This window comes from Dryas octopetala, chromosome 5 (genome assembly GCF_963921425.1).
Source record: "Dryas octopetala chromosome 5, drDryOcto1.1, whole genome shotgun sequence".
NCBI classification, from domain to species: Eukaryota; Viridiplantae; Streptophyta; class Magnoliopsida; order Rosales; family Rosaceae; genus Dryas; species Dryas octopetala.
Window position 1 is genome coordinate 11,825,205 of NC_141370.1, and position 19,046 is coordinate 11,844,250.

The 19,046-nt window shown below is 37.0% G+C and overlaps 2 protein-coding genes across 3 annotated transcripts; one reads left to right on the top strand and one right to left on the bottom strand.

The window, feature by feature from the left end:
- Positions 1 to 594: 594 nt before the first annotated feature.
- Positions 595 to 7,777, bottom strand: LOC147284326 (casein kinase II subunit alpha-like). Of its 2 annotated transcripts, XM_086243292.1 has the most exons (10): positions 7,327 to 7,777; positions 7,046 to 7,175; positions 5,554 to 5,748; positions 4,104 to 4,261; positions 2,651 to 2,741; positions 2,209 to 2,274; positions 1,808 to 1,890; positions 1,655 to 1,718; positions 1,501 to 1,569; positions 595 to 931 (listed from the first exon to the last, which is right to left on the bottom strand). In XM_086243292.1, the coding sequence occupies exons 1-10, from the start codon at positions 7,698 to 7,700 to the stop codon at positions 872 to 874; spliced, it is 1,290 nt and encodes a 429-aa protein (XP_086099418.1). In that variant the 5' UTR covers positions 7,701 to 7,777; the 3' UTR covers positions 595 to 871. The 2 variants fall into 2 exon arrangements, with proteins under 2 accessions (XP_086099418.1, XP_086099419.1); XM_086243293.1 differs by lacking the exons at positions 595 to 931; positions 1,501 to 1,569; positions 1,655 to 1,718; positions 1,808 to 1,890 and adding an exon at positions 2,076 to 2,133.
- A 7,243-nt stretch (positions 7,778 to 15,020) lies between these two features.
- On the top strand, positions 15,021 to 18,567 carry LOC147284327 (uncharacterized). The gene is made up of 7 exons (XM_086243298.1): positions 15,021 to 15,232; positions 15,349 to 15,489; positions 16,829 to 16,927; positions 17,176 to 17,252; positions 17,392 to 17,500; positions 17,607 to 17,935; positions 18,237 to 18,567. The coding sequence occupies exons 1-7, from the start codon at positions 15,163 to 15,165 to the stop codon at positions 18,327 to 18,329; spliced, it is 918 nt and encodes a 305-aa protein (XP_086099424.1). The 5' UTR covers positions 15,021 to 15,162; the 3' UTR covers positions 18,330 to 18,567.
- Positions 18,568 to 19,046: the final 479 nt, after the last annotated feature.

The following is a 19,046-nucleotide window of genomic DNA, read 5'->3' on the forward strand; positions in this document are numbered from 1 at the left end:
AAAAAAATCGGGTTGAGGTTGGATTTGGGTTCGGGCAGGTTCTGGCTTTTTCAAACACTCCCACACGGGTTCAAACACCAAATTGGATTCAGGCAGGCCTGAGTTGATCCTGACCAAGTTGCACCCCTACCTAATACGTAGTGGATCAATTTGTGGGTTTTAAATTAACCAGAAATAGGTCCAGAAATGATACATGACTCGTTATTACACAAACCTCACTAGTGTGAACGTGTATAAAGGCAATGACATCAAACTCATCAACAAAATGACATACATATTGCTTCAAGTTCAAACTAGCACTCTCAAAGCACTTCGATATTAGCTAATGAATTTCGAATATGGGAAAAGCCAAAGAAACTTAGGCTTGCTTCAAGTAATATCATCAGCCGGCATTAGTCAATGGACTACTTTAAACTTTTAAGTGGGTGTAGACCGTGTGGTAAGTAAACTTATCTGTTTTGAATCTCCCCACACCAAAAGTAAACTACAAATCTTCCATTTAATTGATGAGAAATGGAGGAAACCAAACACAAAATCTGCCTGAAATCAGATTACAAATCTTCCATTTGATTTCGGAGTAATGGAGAAAAACCAAAGCACACAATACAGCCTGAAATCAGATTAATCATCAATCCACAAGTTTGGGGCACACATAAAAAAATAAATATGCAAGACCAAAAAAATCTAACAAAATAAAAAAGTAAAGTATAAAGGTAAAGAAAGAAAAAAAGAACTGAGTATTATGACGAGCCAAACACTGGCAAATCCTATATTTGAACCCAACCACCACAAGAAAAACTGGGGGCAGATTACAGAGGGAGGATCTGACCAAGAACAATACACCATGATTCGACAGCATCTAGAACTCAGTCTACTGGGTGCGAGTTCTGCTGCTTTCTGCATTTCTAATTGGGTAGAAGTAAGGGTGGGCCTGCATGATATAAATAAAGGTTTACTTAATATTTTGCAATTGAGTATGAAAGGCATACTATTATAACAGAAAATGAACATTGCTCATATTCATGAATTCTTAAATCCAGTCTGTTCAAAGCATGAGCCCCTGGAAAAGGGGCAAGCTCCGCATGGGCCCCACACCCAATTTACTGTATAGATATGGACTGGCTCTTTGCACTTTGCACAGTACTAGAGCCCCAATTAACTGTTTGTCCAGTACAATTATCACACCATAACTCCTTCCTCACATGGTTAGACGGACAGAACTGAAAAACCATAATTTTTTTCCCAGTAACTGGAAAAGAAAATCATCTCAAAGAGTACTGCTACTTTCCAGTGACAAGCAATTACTAAACTAAAAAAAATAACATGATATTTTTTGGAGGAAATGATATATAAATCTTATAGCCACATAAAGTTTACATCAAAATGTTAGACGTACACTTCAGTTCACTGGAAAACTAAGCATATAATACTAACAAATCTGATGATGACAAGTGCAGATGAGGGTACTGTTTGTTATGTAAACAAGGACTAGAATTTTACCATTGCTTCTTTTGCAGTTGGCCTTTCCTGGTGATCATAACGTAGCAACTTGTCTACGAAGTCAATAGCCTACATAAAGGACACAAAAAGTAATTAAAGACTGAAAAACTCAAAAAAGAAAAAGAAATACTTTCACACAATGACAACGAATTACATCAGGAACCGCTAAGTGTTGATTATCAACATTAATGAATTTTGTCCATGGTTTCCTGCTATGCCTGCATCAGCAATTTTCAACAAGAAAAAATAAGTGTCGGTGTCTGGTAGCAAAAGAATGAGGAATGGAACTGTGAGCACAACCAACTACCTCCCAACAAGGGCAGCAAGATGTGGGTCTAACTCTATGCGGTACTTGTGCAGATATGCATTTAATTCATCTGTCCCAAGTACCTGTTTCAACAGAAGATTCAAGATCTTAAATTAGATTTTGATTGATTTCTCTTCTTTCTAAAAGGAACACCTGATATGTAAGAACAAATTTCATGGTCACACACACGCGCAAAACACACAAATACACTTATTTGCATAAGTGGCAAATGCAACAACATAGGCATAAGATAGGATGAAGTATTCCACTCACTGAAAACGTGTAATCTACTTGATAGCTAGCAATGTGATGGGCACACAAATCAACTGGACAGAACAGAGGCAAAAGATAAATACAAATATAAAAGACAGATCGGAGGGGTTTCTTGTAAGCATACATACCTTTGCGATTTTGACTAGCTGATCATAGTTATCATGTCCATAGAAGAATGGCTCCTTACGAAATATCTGTACAGCACAAGGCTCAAGAATAAGCATCGCAAGAGAGCATCACATATCTTGACATGGAATCAAATTTTGAACCTCCTTGCCATCTGTCACCCATGGATGAATAGGCAAGCAGATCAAGATACACTGTCCATGCAGTACCAAGAAAAATTTATCCTACACATCTAAAAGTACTAATTTGATATTCAACCCCCACCCTCCCAACCAAATGCTTAAAGGTCGTGTTACAAGGGGGTGATTTTGGGCTCAAAGGGGGATGAAGTGAACACACAACACTAGAGATTCCAGGCAAGCTATACCGAAATCCATAATGAGTGCAGGAGAATCTAATATATGAGGTGCCAAAACAGAACAGACTAGGTGGGGAAATGCTCACCATTCCAGCAAACATACAACCGAGACTCCATAAGTCTAAAGAATAATCATAATCTTGTAAATCAACAAGAAGCTCAGGACCTTTGAAATACCTGAAAATCATATGTGGGGTGAGAGAAAAAAATAAGACAAATCGGAACACAAAAATAAATAAATAAATTGTATACAAAAAATTTAAAGCCAAAAGCATTCATAGTGCTAGTTTATATTACTATTTGTAGTCAAACCATAAACATGAAAACATGAAACATGAACCTTGATATTAATGATTCCCATTTTTACAGATATGCTATTGCACAAATGTAGCATAATCTCCACTACCCCATCCACCCTGTCCCAATGTAACCCCTTAGGTCAGATAGCATTCAACCCCTCCTTTGTAAAACAAAGACAATTACTAGTTACACTCTCTTATTAATATTAGTCCACTCCTGTTTCTCGGAGAACTTTTTACCATGTGCTTGAGAAATAAAAAATGACAGATTATTTTGTATCATGTGATCCATGATCTACAATTTACTGAATCTATATTTAAAATGTGAACACTCTGTTTTATAAACAGTCACAACAAAAAATAAAGCAACCTTTGTCGTCCAAAGTAATGCGCAGCCTAGAAGGGTACTAGGCACAAACAACTTGGTAATCTTAATGCAGCACGGGAGGAAAGGCCTTCATATAATTAGATCATTGCACATGAGCTATAAGTGTATTAAAGTTACTAAATATGTGCAAAGAAAGAAAGAAAAAAATCTTTCAGATTAATATTGAAAGAGGTTTTCTTTCCAATAATTATTTATAAAAGTTTTAATCTTGAGATTTTGTTACAAAGGTGAATTATTATATCATCTTTTAAATTGTTTCATTTACCAAATAAAAAATTGTTTACTAGAAGTATTTAATAAAACTCAGAATTTTTTAAATTTTTGAAACATATGAAGATATTTAAATAACTAATGGGAGTTTTTTTGACGGATGATTATCAAGATATATAATTCTTAACTACTATAAAAACTTGAATAACAAATAAATTTTTACGATGGAGTTGAAAACATTAGAAATAAATAGATATAGAATTGTGATAATATGTACAGGGAGGGAGGGAAAGTTGTTTCCTAAACAATGTAGTTTTAACAAGTAAAACTAATTCCACAAAGCACTGTAGTTTTAATAAGGAAAGTTTTGCGCAGCACATATTTTCCCACATTCCTACTTTTATCTATAGTACAGACAATTTCCAAACTTGACCTTTGCAATATCAGATATAGAATTTTAATTTCTTAAATATTCTGCACATTGAATCAAATTCTAAAGATACAATCATACAAGGTTTTGGCAGGAGCAACTGTTGCTTTAAAAGAAAATAATAAAAGATATGGCAGTTTCAGATAAGAATATATGGAATGCAAACAAATTGTATTTTGTTTTGTGAAGTAAAAGATGAAATGAAAAACAACCTTGAAGCAACCCGAACATTATATTCCTTCTCGGGATGATAGAACTCTGCAAGACCCCAATCTATAAGGCGAAGCTTACGCTGCTCATGATCAATCATAACATTATGGGGCTTCACATCTCGATGCATAATACCTTGTGAGTGGCAATAATCCAAAGCCTACACAAAGAGATCCATAAAAGATTGAATTGAAGAATCTTAGAAGCTGAAGAACTGAAATTTTGAGTTGGAAAAATGAAAGTGCACATTTTGAGCATTGAGAACAAGACATGAACCTGCATTAATGTATATGACCACCAGGCCCTTGGAACCAATTGGTTCAAACAGAAACTATCAAAATATTGATTTGACAAAGATCATAAGGAGGCCTCTGCATTCTAAAAATTAAAATTGTCTAAAATCCAGGCTTAGTCGCTTCTAAGTCTGAAGAGATGATTATTACCTTAACTTTTTTTTTTTTTTTTTCATGGGATATCCTTTATACTTCCTGTGTGGTTGAGTTGTGCCATCTTTTGGTATCTCTTAATTGTACTATGCATCAAACATTAAAAATAGGCATCTCAAGAAATTTCTCTTTTGGTTTAAGGACAGTAGATTTCAAGTTCAAACATACACAACATTTAAGATAAGAAACAAGTTTTAAAAAAAATGCTACCTAAACCTAACTCCTATAAGCCTCTCAACCCCATCCTGACTTCTAAGTAGTTAAATTATAACCTATCACCAAGTTCTTACAATAGTTTCAAAATCACAAGCAGAAAGGTCAACCCTGACAACCAAGTTTCATTGAAACATATAACATTAGAGACAACCAAAAAGAAAAAGTGTTCTCTCCTTGCTTATTGGGTGCATCTACAACCTCTATCAATATTTTCTTCCCAACCAAAGTTATGGGTAAAGATGCATGGATATGATCAAAATACCTTTTTCTTGTGGAGCTATTAAAATGATTGAAGTGTCACCTAGGCCATTTCCGAAGCTACATAAACTAAGTAGCAGCCAGCCTAAGATATACTTGATCCATACTACAACCCAGAAATCTTGCCCGTTGTTGAACCTTTGCATGTAACTAAATTCTTTATAATCCAAACCTTGCCCACAACTACATTATTTATAATCCAAACTTCATCTATGACTAAATTCTTTATAATTCAAACGTAGTTGAAACAAATTTTATTTCCTCCAGTGTAAAGCGACCAAAAAAAATTACAAAGAACAAAAATGCAGTGAAGCTACCAGCCCCACTGTCACTTCCAGGCCCAAAGAGAAAGAAATCAACCTTATTGTGGCCTTGAAAAGAATTAATCTTTTAAACCTTGAAAATGTAAATAGTTAACTCGGTTTAAATATCACATCATTATGGACATGGAAATTGATGCTTCTTTAAGTGAATGAAAGTACAATCACAACACATCATTTTATCAATTGCAGGACTAGAATAGCAAGCTTACCTTGAGAAGTTCATAGATGTAGTACCGTATGTCATAGTCTGAGAGTGTTGGATAAAGCACTTTAAAATCTGTATTATTCACATATTCAAATACAAGACTTGGGGTCTTTGATTGTTGGTCTCTGACAATATCATACAACTTCACAATATTCGGTCCTCCACAAAGATTCTGCAATATTTTAATCTCCCTCTTAATCTGCATTCAGAACCAAATAATTATGTAAGTCTCACCACAGTGATTCAATACAAAGCTATTATACAAGAAAAAATTGTTTATCTTCACATGCAGGGTGGAGCCAAGATGATTGTTAGGGTGGGCCGTGGGTTAAACCTCCAAAAAAAACATGTTTTCTTTTTTAGTGAAAATGATTTTCAGGGACTGGAGGGTTTTTGGGTGGGCAATTGGGCTGTTGGGTTGAAGTTTAAATATGTAAAAATAAAATGAAATCATTAGCAGTAATAGCTCTGTGTCTGTTCATATGTACCATGAACATGACCCTATTCCACTACTTGAAAAAAAGATAAAAAGAAAAGAAAAGAGAGCATGCAACATTGAGAGAGCACAGACATATGACGAAATCTGTTTTCTATATGCCATAAGGTGAACTATTGAATGAGCAGTCACAGCCGAAATTCATAAAGATCGCTTTTAGTCAAAGTAAAGCCAAGGAAACATATAACACAGCCATGACCTCCATCCAGATTCCACACAGACTTGCAAAGTCCCCCTACCATGTATATAATCTATAGAAATAATAACTTGAAAAAAATAATCTGCTGTTAGCTAAGAAACCAACTAATGTAGAGGATGTTGATCAAAACCATATGTGCCGAAAACATATCTCATGACTCATACTTTTATATAAAGAAAATAAAAAGTCACTAGTGAAGATTAACTGTCACAAGATAATCCTATTTGCCTATAGAAATATTCATGAATAATGACTATGATGCACAGCACAATACAGATTTTTGTTTATGCATAAGCACAAACTTATCTACCTTGAGCTCAGTCCCCACAACCACAAATGATATTTAGGAACATAAAACATACCCAAGGCAAAAGCTAAGTAACATGAGCAACCAGAACTCATCAACTGGGAATAAGTAAGCGAGTGAACCTACACTGTATCTTCCAATACACTCTCTCCATACGTTAGTTACCCAAAAACAATGTAAAAAAAAAAAAGTCTTCCAATATACGTTAGCAACACAAAAACAATGTAAAAAAAACTGTCTTCGCAAAAATTCCAATCTAGCTAACCTAATTAAAATGAAGACCTCTGCTGTAAATTCATTAAGAGTTGACAGTTGCATGAAATACAAACCGGGCACGTATAACAAAAAGAACCCAATAGTATTAATCAAAGAAGAATGCTAAGAAAGCATGAAAACAAGAAGAACAATTACAACCAACTAATATGAATAAAAATTGTCAATCTCTCTCCCTCTGCATATACAAGAATGTAAGGGCCATGCATTTGAGAGCTCACCTTCTTCTTTTTAACAGGTTTGAGAATCTTGATAATACACTTCTCATTATCAGTGCAGTGAACCCCTTCAAACACCTCACTGTATTTCCCTCTGCCAACCTTCCTCACCACCTCGTAATCATCCTGCTCCCTGTACAATAATCATCACAATTCAATATTCAAAACATTAACGAATTTCATTTCATCGAAACCTCTCACAATTTTCGCACCAATTCCTTCAATTTCTCACAATCCAAACACGAAAAAAAGAAAAGAAAAGAAAAGGTTAGTTATGTAATTACCCCCACTGGACGGTGAGGGACTCGTAGTCCCAGTACTCCTTAGGCCGGATGACGTTGACATCGGCGTAAATCCGAGCCCTGGAGGCGGCGCCGGGGCGGCGAATCGATTTGCAGATCTTCTGCGCCAGGGTTTCGGAGGGCGGGTGAAGCGGCCGCGAAGGGCGGAGGGGTTGGGGGCGCGTGAGAGGAGTCGCCGACGACGACGCGATGCGGCGGAGGATGGGGACGAGAGGCGCGTGGGGATGGGGATAAGAGGGAGGGAAGAGGAGGAGGGAGGAGGAAGAAGAGAGCCGAGGAGAGCGCGTGAGGAAAATAGAGAGAAGCGCGTGGGGGTGGTAGTGGGAGACGGTGAATTCCAAGGGCCTTATGGCCATCAATCGAATCGCCTAACAACAAAAAAGGAAGCAGAAGGACTGATGCCCCAGTCCCTCTTTGCTTTGCCCTTTTCTTTCTCTTTCACTGTTTCATTTGGTTTATTCTTTTATCCATTTTTTTTTTTTAGACAAATTGGTTTTATTTAGGGATTAAATTTTGGATTTTTATATTTGTTTAGAACAGCTAAATTAGCTAATTATGTTTTCCGGCCAACAAAAACAGCTAATTACGTTTCTCCAAGAAAAAATAATGAATTTAAAACTTCAGATTGACTAATGACGATAAAGAAAAAATAAAGTCTAATGGCTCAATAATTTGAGAAATATTTATGTGACATTAACATTGTATGGTATGTTCATGGCCAAAATTAAAAAAAAAAACATTGTATGGTATGTTGACATGATATTACAAATTCACTTGTATTTAATGAAGGCTCAAATTCAAAATAAACACCCAACTATGGGTGAATTTCTTATGTGTCCACGAATAAATTTTTTTTCAAGAACATCCACAAATTAACATCTAAATTGAAAAACTGACTTTCATTTGATGAGCTACTAGTGTTGAGGTTAAATGACAGTGTGGCCAACCATAACGCAACAGGTTTAATGAGATTATCTTCATCATCAAAGTTATGCACATTTCAATAATCCTCATCAAAGCACTTGTCCCCTTCATCATCCTCATACTCAATCACTGATATTTCCACAGCAGAAATATAATCAACACTAGGCCTAGAAGATGATCCACCCTACTTACATGTCATTAAGCGTGCTGCGCTATAGTTGGTCACACTAGCATTTAACCCTAACACTAACAATTTACCCAACGGAAGTCAATTTTTCAATTTAAATATTAATTTGTGGATATTCTTGAAAGATTTTTTAATTCGTGTATCCGGATGAAATATACCCAATAGTTGAGTGTTTATTTTAAACTTGATACATGTATTAATTTGAGTTGGTTTCTAATAACACGTGTTATTGTAACATGCAATAATTTTAAAAAACAAATCTATTTATCCTCACTAATTAAGCAAAAACCTTAACTTCTATTTGGTGACATTGATCATGACTTAATTGCTTTAACAAGCATTGCATTAGTGCCAATGACCATTTAATCTAGTAGTACTCAATCTCTTGTCCTGTGTTAAATTATAAATGATGACAATTGTTGATTAATCAAAAAATTTAGACCTCTCTGATTAAATTAATTTTTTGTAGATAGGATCTTTAAATTGTGATCTATAAAATAAACAATTCCAATAGTGAGACGTCACTACATAATGGACAAGAGAATATAAAAGGTACAAAGAATCATTTATTCTCATCCATATGAATATGTATAAGAATTACATCCCATGAACCAAACGAAGCCTAATATTTTAATAAAAAATTATGAAATAAAATGATTGAATGCCCTATTCCTTTTCTCACTTTTTTCTCTATTTTTCTCTCCTATCTCGATCTTTCTCCCTCTATCTCTCATTCTCGCACTCATTCTTTCTTCTCATTCATTTTTCTATTATTCAAGTAAACTTTGGTACGTTATAGTTGTATAACTTGAAGTTTTTATTGTTTTCATGATTCATATAGTGATTCTATTATCTTAAATTTTTTAAAAATATATAAGCTAAATAGACTAAATTGTCTAAAGTACTTCTCTTAAGTCTTAAGGCTAGTTTGATATTGATGTGAAAGCAGTTGTGAGAAAAAGCTGCTTTGGGGTAAAATACCCTCCACTTGCTTATTTTGAACCACTAAAAACAGTTTATTTTGACTCTAGTTTTGATAATAGCAGCCTCTTTACAAAGACCTTTGGGTTGAAATTTTAAAATAATATGTTTATTTTGGCCACACCTCAATACCAAATTGGGCTTTAATCTATCCACCGCTACAAATAACATGCTATTTAAAGTCATCTTGTTGCAAGAAGCTTTGTAAAGAGTGTTATGCTACCTAGTTCAACCTTCAAAAGGAACTCTTATTAGTCATTGTTTGTGCCATATTTGACCTTGATTCTATTTGGACCATATTGAGCCTTAGTTGGGTCATATTCCACATTTGGGGAATGGTAAGGGTGAGAACCCTTTCACTTATTATATATAAGGCCCTCTATCAGGGCCGGTCTTGGGATTTAGGAGGCCCTAGGTAAGAGTATATATAAGAGGCCTATTGTAGCTATTTGCAATCACAACTTTGGGTTATACAACTTAAATATAAGAGGCTCACTTTTTTATTTTTTTGGTAAGTTGAGGTTTATGTTAGAAAACAAGCCTAAGTTGCTTGAAACTAGGGGTGGGCAAGAGGTCGGTTCAACTCGACAAACCGACCGGAAAAAAGAGGTGTGATGCGGGTATAAGCTTTGAGTAAACAATAGTCGGTTATATACCAACCCGACCGACCACATCTGGTGCGGTGAACGGGTTGGAAACTCAGGCACCCGAGAAGAACTGAACCGCACCAAACTTTCAACACACATAAACGCAGCACCCCTTCAAAGTCGGTTTATGTGAGACCCGTAAATTTCCAAATTTATTTTGGGATTTTTCCTTATTTTCTCAAAATTTTTATAGAATTTATTTGTCGGAAAATCTAATTTTTTCGCTCAATTAATTGTTTGACCAACTTTGACTTAGGTTTTGACCCAAGTTAGACTTTTAAAAGGTAGTACTTTTACTCACAAACTCAACGGTGCAAGTCTCGTATTATTCCGAGTCCGGGAGATTATTTTATGAATTTCTCAAATTTTTTTTTTTAAAGCATTTTATCTTAGTTTGTGGAGCTTGAAATTTCTGAAATTTTTATAAAGGGCAAATTGGTAATTTGACCTCATAGTTAATTAGTACTAGTCGATACGAGTCCGTAGTATTTTTCGGGGTATTTTTCTGAGTCCCGAGCTATTTTTAATTAATTTTTGAAGTTGAGAAATATAAGAAAAAAAAAATAAAATAGGAAATCACCAGATCGCGCCATGTGGCACGATCTGGAGCGTCCATCGCTGCATAGCAGCAAGATCTGATGGCTGCATGTGCAGCCAAGTGTTAGTGCACATGCCACGTGTCACTTCCTTATTGGTCCAAGTTATAACGGTTGACTTGAGTCAACCCGGTCAACTCAGATGAGTAAACCGAGTTGACTCACTCTCTCTCCCCTATAAATAGTGACGCACACTCAGCTGGTTCTTCATCCCATCTTAGCGCACGCTTCCCAAGAGAGAGCTTCTTTCTCCTCTCTCCTCCTTTCTTTCTCTTCTTCAATCTTGTTTTGAGTTTATCTTGAGTTCTAGAGCTCCGATCGACGATCCGATTTCGTCTACGCAATCGTAGCGACGAGCTCTTCGATTCTAGTAATGTGAAGGCTAGGTTTTAGTGAAGTTTTAAAAAAATCATTTATGAGTTCCATAGGTAATTTCTTGATCCTTGTCGAACTTTTACTAAAATTTTGTTAAATTAATCTCTTGTTAATTAGGCTCTTTTAATTTTATTACTTAGCAAGTCTAATAGTACCGAGACTCTGCCTGTGGAAAGTCTTCAACAGGTATACCCTCAACTCAGCTTATTAAATCTGCAGTTATTTAAGTTGTGGTTATAGAAGGAACACCGTTTAAACTGTTGTTATCAAATGAACTTAATAAATATTGAGGCCATATCAGTGGTAACCAAATAACGTGATGACTAAGGTCAGTCCATGAGCATACAGGCGTTGGGTACTGAGCCAGAGCTTCCACAATTTCCCCATGCACTGACCTGGTCACATTGTAGGTTCATATCTGATCAACCTCCTCGACAATAAATTAAAATAGATATAGAAACCACACGGTCTGACATGACTGTTTGCCTCGGGGTGCAAGATCATGTCGGATTAAGAATTCAGAGAAGCCTAGCAGTTATGGTAGTGCCAAACCTCTGAATTATACCTGGTCTTAACAGATAAGGTCATCGATTTACGTGAAGACCGTTTTTAACGCCAGTTGTTGTCAAACTAGGAACTCCAGTTACCTAAAAGAGATCGTTGCGACGTGACAAATTGTGATTTGTACTCGAGAACAGGCAAAAGCTTTGGACGCTAGGTAGGGGACAACACACTCTGACTAGTGGATTTCTTGCATGTACTATATAATAAATACTGTGTGATAAAGATGCATGTTTTTTATTGGCATATCTGCTTGGTTTTATGATGATGAGAATGATGACTGTTATGCATATTTTCGTGAGATTGTTATTGTGTTTGACTTGAGAGTGAAAGGTCTTTTACGGTAGACCCTGGGTTTCGATCCCCAAAACCTCATGAGGGGTTATACGGACGGACTGGTCGATTGTCCTTCTTGGGAGGCCAGTCTAGGCGGTACAACCATGAAATGGCCACTTTCGCTACCTTGTCCCGGTCAAATGACTGTAGAACTTTATTATGTTTTTGTGAGAGAGTAGTTAGCCCTAACGGCTGGTCAACAGGTATGATTCTGAACTTGGGCCTGAAAAACTGTATTTTGAAAACTGTATGAGCATGCTACTATTTTTACAAGCTTGACAACTGGTTTGTGTTGTGCATTTGATTTTAAATTATCTCATACTATTTTTCAAACCTAGCAGGGATTTCCCTGAGGGGGAGCAATGAACGTATGTGATGCTCACCCCTACATTGTTGTTTTTCTCCCTCTTAGGTGTTGCGCGTTTGGACTTTGACGGCCTCAATTAAGGGGGTGGTGGTGCGGTCTCGAGCTTGTCAACTCCTGTGTTCCTGTTTAGTCAGTATATTTCCTTGGGCAGGTCTTTGGTGACCTTTTACTATCTTTATATACCCTTGGTCATATCCTGTATATACACTGAGTCCTTGGGTTGTCTACTTTTGAATTATCGAGTCTATATAAACAGTTTCTTTGAAGTTACTTTAAACAATAGTAGCTCCGAGGGTTGGTTCAATTATGAATTAATTATTTCTATATTTTTCCGCTGCAAACTCAAGCACTCTGATCCAACCCATTCTACTAAACCAAAAGGCTTAACCTATTTTGTGAATATTTGGGATTATAACACCGGGGGATTGGTTGTTGTAGCCTCAGGTATTCTCAAGATAGGTGCCTCTGTTACGTACCCAGGTTTTGGGGCGTGACAGTTCATCAAAGGGAAATCATGATAGACAAATGAGCATGGTAACTGCGGTTGCTGTGGAGATCACTGTTTTGGCATAGGGCATTTCCATACTTTTTGGTGAACATGAGGATCATGGGTTGATTTTGACAGGAATTTATGAGGTTGATTTGAGGAATTGTGAGGTGAGTTTTGGTTCGAATGTGGGGGAAGTTCTTTAGTTGAAGATGGTGGTGGAATTTCTATGCAGACAGACCATTACAAGGTTGCTGTTAGTAGAGAAGTCAGTAAAACAAATCCCACATCAGAAGAAACCAAAAGTCATTTCCCTTTCCTCTATTATAAATATGCTCCAAAGCCTTTTTTCCATCACCAGTTTCTTATGATAGTGGTTGGTGCTTGGGTTTTAATAAATTGAGCCTTTTGGCCTTATATAAAGATGAACCTAGTAAATTAGTTTTGAAGTTGGGCTTTTAACAAAATAATTAAGCCCAAAACTGAGTACCGAACCGACCCAATCCGATTCAAGTGGGTTGGGTCAGTGTGCAGTTTTGATTTTCTCATAGGTTGGTTTAGGTTGTCCAAAAACCTATACTGATCATCTCGATTTGGTGAGAGGGTTGGGTCCAAATCCGACGCAACCCAACCTAACTCAACCCATGCCCACCCCTACTTGAAATACTATATTATGTCAGGTCTGGTTGCCCATCCTCAAGCCGCCCTTGCCCTCCACCATTTAGTATGGGGAAATCTCTTTATTTTTCTCTCTAGAGCCCTTATGCTCTGTCATGGTACAATTGTAACACATTATTCATAGTGGAAACCTAAACACAAACCTCAAGTGGACGTAGCACGATCAAATCGATCATGGTGAACCATTCTACATCATGCTTGTCTGTTTGTGCAACTATGATTTACATTCATCCATTGTTAGTCCAATTTTTATCGCAAACAAATATTAATCACATTTTATTATTCCAAAACTTATCATAATTAATACACTCGTACAAGAAAGTAAATACTGAAGACTATAAAAAGATGGATGATAAATCACAATTTATTTAAATATGGTAGGGAGATGACTAGGGGTGACAAGAAGGCGGGGCGAGGTCGAATTTGTCATTGGGGGGGACTATTCAGACCACCCAAAAGGACTGAGTTGACCACCCTCTCATTTTTTTGCCCTTTTTTTTTCCTATTTTGCCCCTGCATTAAAAAAAAACCTCATTTTTCCAATTTGGCCGACCACCCATCCCCACCGTCAGTGCAACCCCACCCCTCTCCACGGCCGGCACGACCCCACCCCTCTTATCATCGACGCGACCCCACCCCACCCCCGATTTCCCTTCTCTCTCTCTTCTCTCTCTGCCTCCCTCCATCACCGGACCACCAAGGGTGGCCGGCACGACCCCCGATCTGGAGGTCTATGGGGTCGTGTCGGCCACCTATTGTGGTCCGGTGAAGGATGGAGGCAGAGAGACGGAAGAGAGAAGGAGGAAGGCAGAAAGAGGGAAGAGAGAGAGAGAAGGGAGATCAGGGGTGGGTGGGGTCGACCGACGGTAGGAAGGGGTGGGGTCGCGCATGCGGTGGGATGGGTGGCAGGCCAAATTTGAAAAAATGAGTTTTTTTTTTTAATTCAAGGGCAAAATAGAAAAAAAAGAGGCAAAAAAATGAGATGATAGTCAACTCAGTCCTTTTGGGTGGTCTGAATAGTCCCTCCCTTTGTCATTACCATCCATCAAAGAATTTTTTTGGCCATGAAAGACTGGTAAATTTTGGCCAACCCAAACAAAACTCATCCATGAGCCACCTAAATCCAACCAGTCCCTTAATTGGGCCATAAAACAAATAGAGCCTTTTTCAAAAGTGTGTTTATCAGGCCTAATATTAAGCTCTAATATTAAGACATCCAGGCCCACCCTCCACAACTGGACCATACACAACCCAACCCTCTTTCCCAATCCTGGGTCAGTGGAGACAGTAGAGTCGGTTCTGGATCAGACCCTGAAAGATTTGTGGCATGAAAAACGTGCAGAAAGTCTTGCATTGGCCATTTTCACCCTCTTTTTGTAGGGTCATCCCACGTGAGCTACTTACTATTGATGGAAAAATTGTGGCCGTCGGAATTTCAGAATCAGGGTCAGACTGCTGACATGGAATTAATAAAAATAAATAATATAAATAAGGCATTATCCTGAAAGCCACAAAAGCGGGAAACTTCGAACGACGAAAAACAAGAACGAGTCCACATTCTGCACCTCTGGCTGCGCATTGCGATTCTTAGGGTTCCAACAGAGAGAGAGGCTCGCACTCGCACACTCGCACACTCGCGCACACTCGCACACTCGCTCACTCGTTCACTCGCCACAGCCATGGACGATGTTAGAGCAAGCTCTGCTTGGGTCGCAAGCCACTCTTCTCACGTCGTCGTCGACTCCTCAGGTCTGACTGAGCAACTCAGCAAAAATGCCGCATTTGATGTTTTGCTTAAGCATGCTGTATTTCATTCTATTTCATTTTTTGTATTTTATTTACTGTTTTTGTTTTTTTGGGTGAAGGGATTAAGAAAGTGGCGGAGACTATCGACACAATCCCGAAGGTGAATTGGGATTTTGAAGGGATTCACTATTTTGACAATGGGCCGCTAACCGTTCAGTACCTGTTTGTGTTGGATGCTCTCAATTTCTGCTTTTGGCCTGGTAAACCACCATATCTTATACTTTTCTTTTTTTTTCCTTTCTTAGGCTCATAGCATATTATATGGTCATGACAGGTCTACCGTCTACCCATTTGGTCTATTTACCCATGAGACTAAAAATATGCAATTGCTTGACATTTCGCTATTTTTGCTTTATTGTTGGGTTGTTTAAGAAACTATGATTTAGTCAAGAATATGGGTCTGCAATAGTGGACTCCATTTAGCCAGCTATAGGGTTGTCACATCAATGCTCACCAATTTTACTATACTGAGAGGAAGAGAATATAGGGCCATACCGACATGCTTAGAAAACAGAAGCCCTTTATTACCTTAGAGAACACGGCTCTGTTTTGTTCTCATCATAATATTAATAACCCATTATCTCTCGGGTTATTATGCTTTTTTGCTTTCCAAATTATTTTTTATGACTGAGCCAAGCTGTAGAAATTTGGTAATTGTGTTTCAACTTATAAACTCAGTATTGTTTTTCTGTGCTTTGTTTTATTATAGTTTGTTTTTTTTTTTTTTTTTTTAAACTTAATGTGCTGCACTGTGTTATCAAGATTTGAAGTCTTTCATGTCATGGTAATACTATAATGTTGAAGTTCAATGTGTGTATGTGTGTATGTGTGTGTGTTTGTTGTAGTGCGGTTTCATATTGTTACTTAAGGAACTCTATATTAGTTGCTCGCTGTATGCAGTTGAAGAAACAGATCGGTTATGTTATAGCATCAATAATTTTATATCACTACCAGTAAAATACAAGAAGCATCGAAAGCAAGTGGCTTATTGTACGTTGGCCTAAATGGCTTACAAATAACTTATTCTTATGAACTGAAAGTACCTATGCTTGTAAGCAAATGTGAAATTTGGTTTACTAAAAGAACTGGAATTTAAGATTGTAAAACAGAGAAGATGGATCCTAATGGCTGCAAATCAAGATTGTAAGAGAAGATGGATCCTAACTGGAATTTAAGATTGTAAGAGAGGGACAATATTTTTAATTTCCAAGGTTTAGAATAAAAGTTTGAAATCTTAATTTAAGGCAAATACTACAAATAGATTGAAGGTATATATCTGTTCTCAGAGCATTATCAGAACATTAAGTGTGTATCTATAAACACCCTCCCCTCAATGCGCTAGGTGGTTTTATTGTCTGATTTGTTTAAATAATAAAATTAGGAAACTAAGAAATGCTTTCTTTAGCTATCTGCAGCTTTCAGCATTACAAATTCTTAAATTCATCTATCTTAAGTGAGAATTTTTCATGCACATGTTTGTAGTTTGCTCCACTAAATTTTCTGTCTGATCATTTTCTTTATGTTGTTTTTTCTTAACAGATAAGGACTTAAGTTACGATCATTTGGCCTCCGGACTAAAGGCAGCTCTACAAAATGACAAATCTGTGTTTGATACTGATCGTCTGCAGAAGTACACTGGTACTTATTTTCTTGAAAACATATCTCCATGTCCACACATATGTCATTTCACATACAAATTGTGATATTTGTCATGTGTACTTTTCATCCCAATTGGTAAATGAAGGAAAAAAAATTAATAATAGTAGGACAGAGAGTTCAAATAATAGGTAGACTTTTGCACATGTTTGACACTTTAAAAGTCATACACTGACTTAGGTGTTGCTTTTTTACCAATAGTAATTTGATTAAAATGGTTATGTTATAAGGTCCTCAACTACGGGAGCTGTTGAAATGGCCTAGGCCACTACCTTTGGAGGATGAGAGAGTTCGTTTGTTGCATGAGGTGAAATTTTCCTTTACATTTTCAGAAGTTTTAACTCTTCAAGTTTCGTGTTGTTTGATTTCTTGATTGTCTGGGCCTGAAAATCGATGTGCAATTAGCTAGCCTAATAGCCAGAATATTGTTGAATTTTGTGGCCTAGGTTGGGTTGGAACTGGAGAGAAGCTTCGATGGCAAAGCATCTAATCTTGTGGAGTCCTGTGGAAAATCAGCTGTTAAGCTTGTAGCCCTTGTTACTCGTCACTTTCCTGGTATATATATTTTGGGGTTCAAAATATTTTTTGATGGTTGCATAATTTGCAAGGGTTATTTCCCAGGAGCTGAGTAATACTGACTACCAATAATTAAATTTTCTAGGCTTTCGAGACCATTCAGTATACAAAGGCCACCAAATATTCTTGTATAAAAGAGCGCAGATATTTGCAGCAGATTTATGGGGTGCATTCAGCGGTCAAGGATATGGACAATTTCATGATATTGATTCAATCACTATTATGGCGGACTATATTGTTCCAGCTGTGCTTGAGCAGCTTGGTGTGCTAAAATATAGTGCAACCCTTACCAGCATGATTGAAGCTAATAATGAAATAGAACCAGGCAGTGAGGAGGAAGTTGAACTACGAGCTTGCTCCATATATGCTGTGGAGAAAATGAAGGAGTTGATCAGTTCAAGATCAGGGAAGCAGGTATGGTTTTATACTATTGCCTGGAGCAGTTCCAATTTGTTTATTTGCTGTTGTGGTTGCAGTGTGTAATTCTCTTGTTCATGAATTCTTAGATTATTCTTATTAGATTTATGTAAAAAAAACATTCAAATTATTTCTTTTATCTGGAAGTGTCCTGCATCAATTATGTTCCCCCCCCCCCCCACCCGGTTGGTTTATGGTGTGACTATTTCATTCCCCTGCTTTTGAAACTTTCAGTTTCCTTTTGATTGCTCTCTTTAGTCAGTCCCTTCTTCCTAATATGTTCTGCTTTCTTTTTCAGGTGCTGAGTATTGAGTTAGACCTTTGGCTTTGGTCTTTTGGCATTCAATGTCCCTCCTTGCAACACCATCGAACTCTCTCTATATATTATTGAGTGTATTGAGTGCACCATATCCCATTGTGCCCCTTTTGCTATATATTTGTCACTGGGAGAATGGAGAAATTTTGGCTTTGAAGCTTTGAGTTAAAGTCTTTGGATGAGTATGATAAACAATTTCTGACATCCTATTTTCTTGTTTAGCTTTTTGAGCTCCATTCTAAATTTGTACTTGATGTCACTATATTAGTTCTTCATAATTCAAAATTTCAAGTGATATGCTGAAATAGTGTAGATTGAATTTTTCCTGCATGATTTGTTCACGATCTTTGCCCCTAGTACAATGTGCTTACACTGTGATGCAGGACAGAAGCATAGGGCTGCTGTCTTGCTTCAGTAATAGGGCAAAAACCACAGTAGAAAGGAAAATCCAGCAATAACAGTAGAAAAGAGAGAGAATAAAGCTATAGAATCAAAGTTGGAATGTAGATAGATGAGTTCTAGGGTTTAGGAACCCTAAAGAAACTCTGAAATCAGAAATCTCTGAGTAATATTGAATCAAAAACTGTCTATTACAACCTAAGCCTTAAGCTTATATATGGAAAACATATTCCTCAACTCACTAGGAAAACAATAAACCTTAGCTAACTAGGAAAACGTAAAGTAAAATTATCTTAAAAACCTAACGAAATCAGGAAACTACGCTCTAAATCGAATTAGGAAACAAAAATTAGAAAGTTACTAAAAAAGATACTATTTCTTGGAACCCTAGGA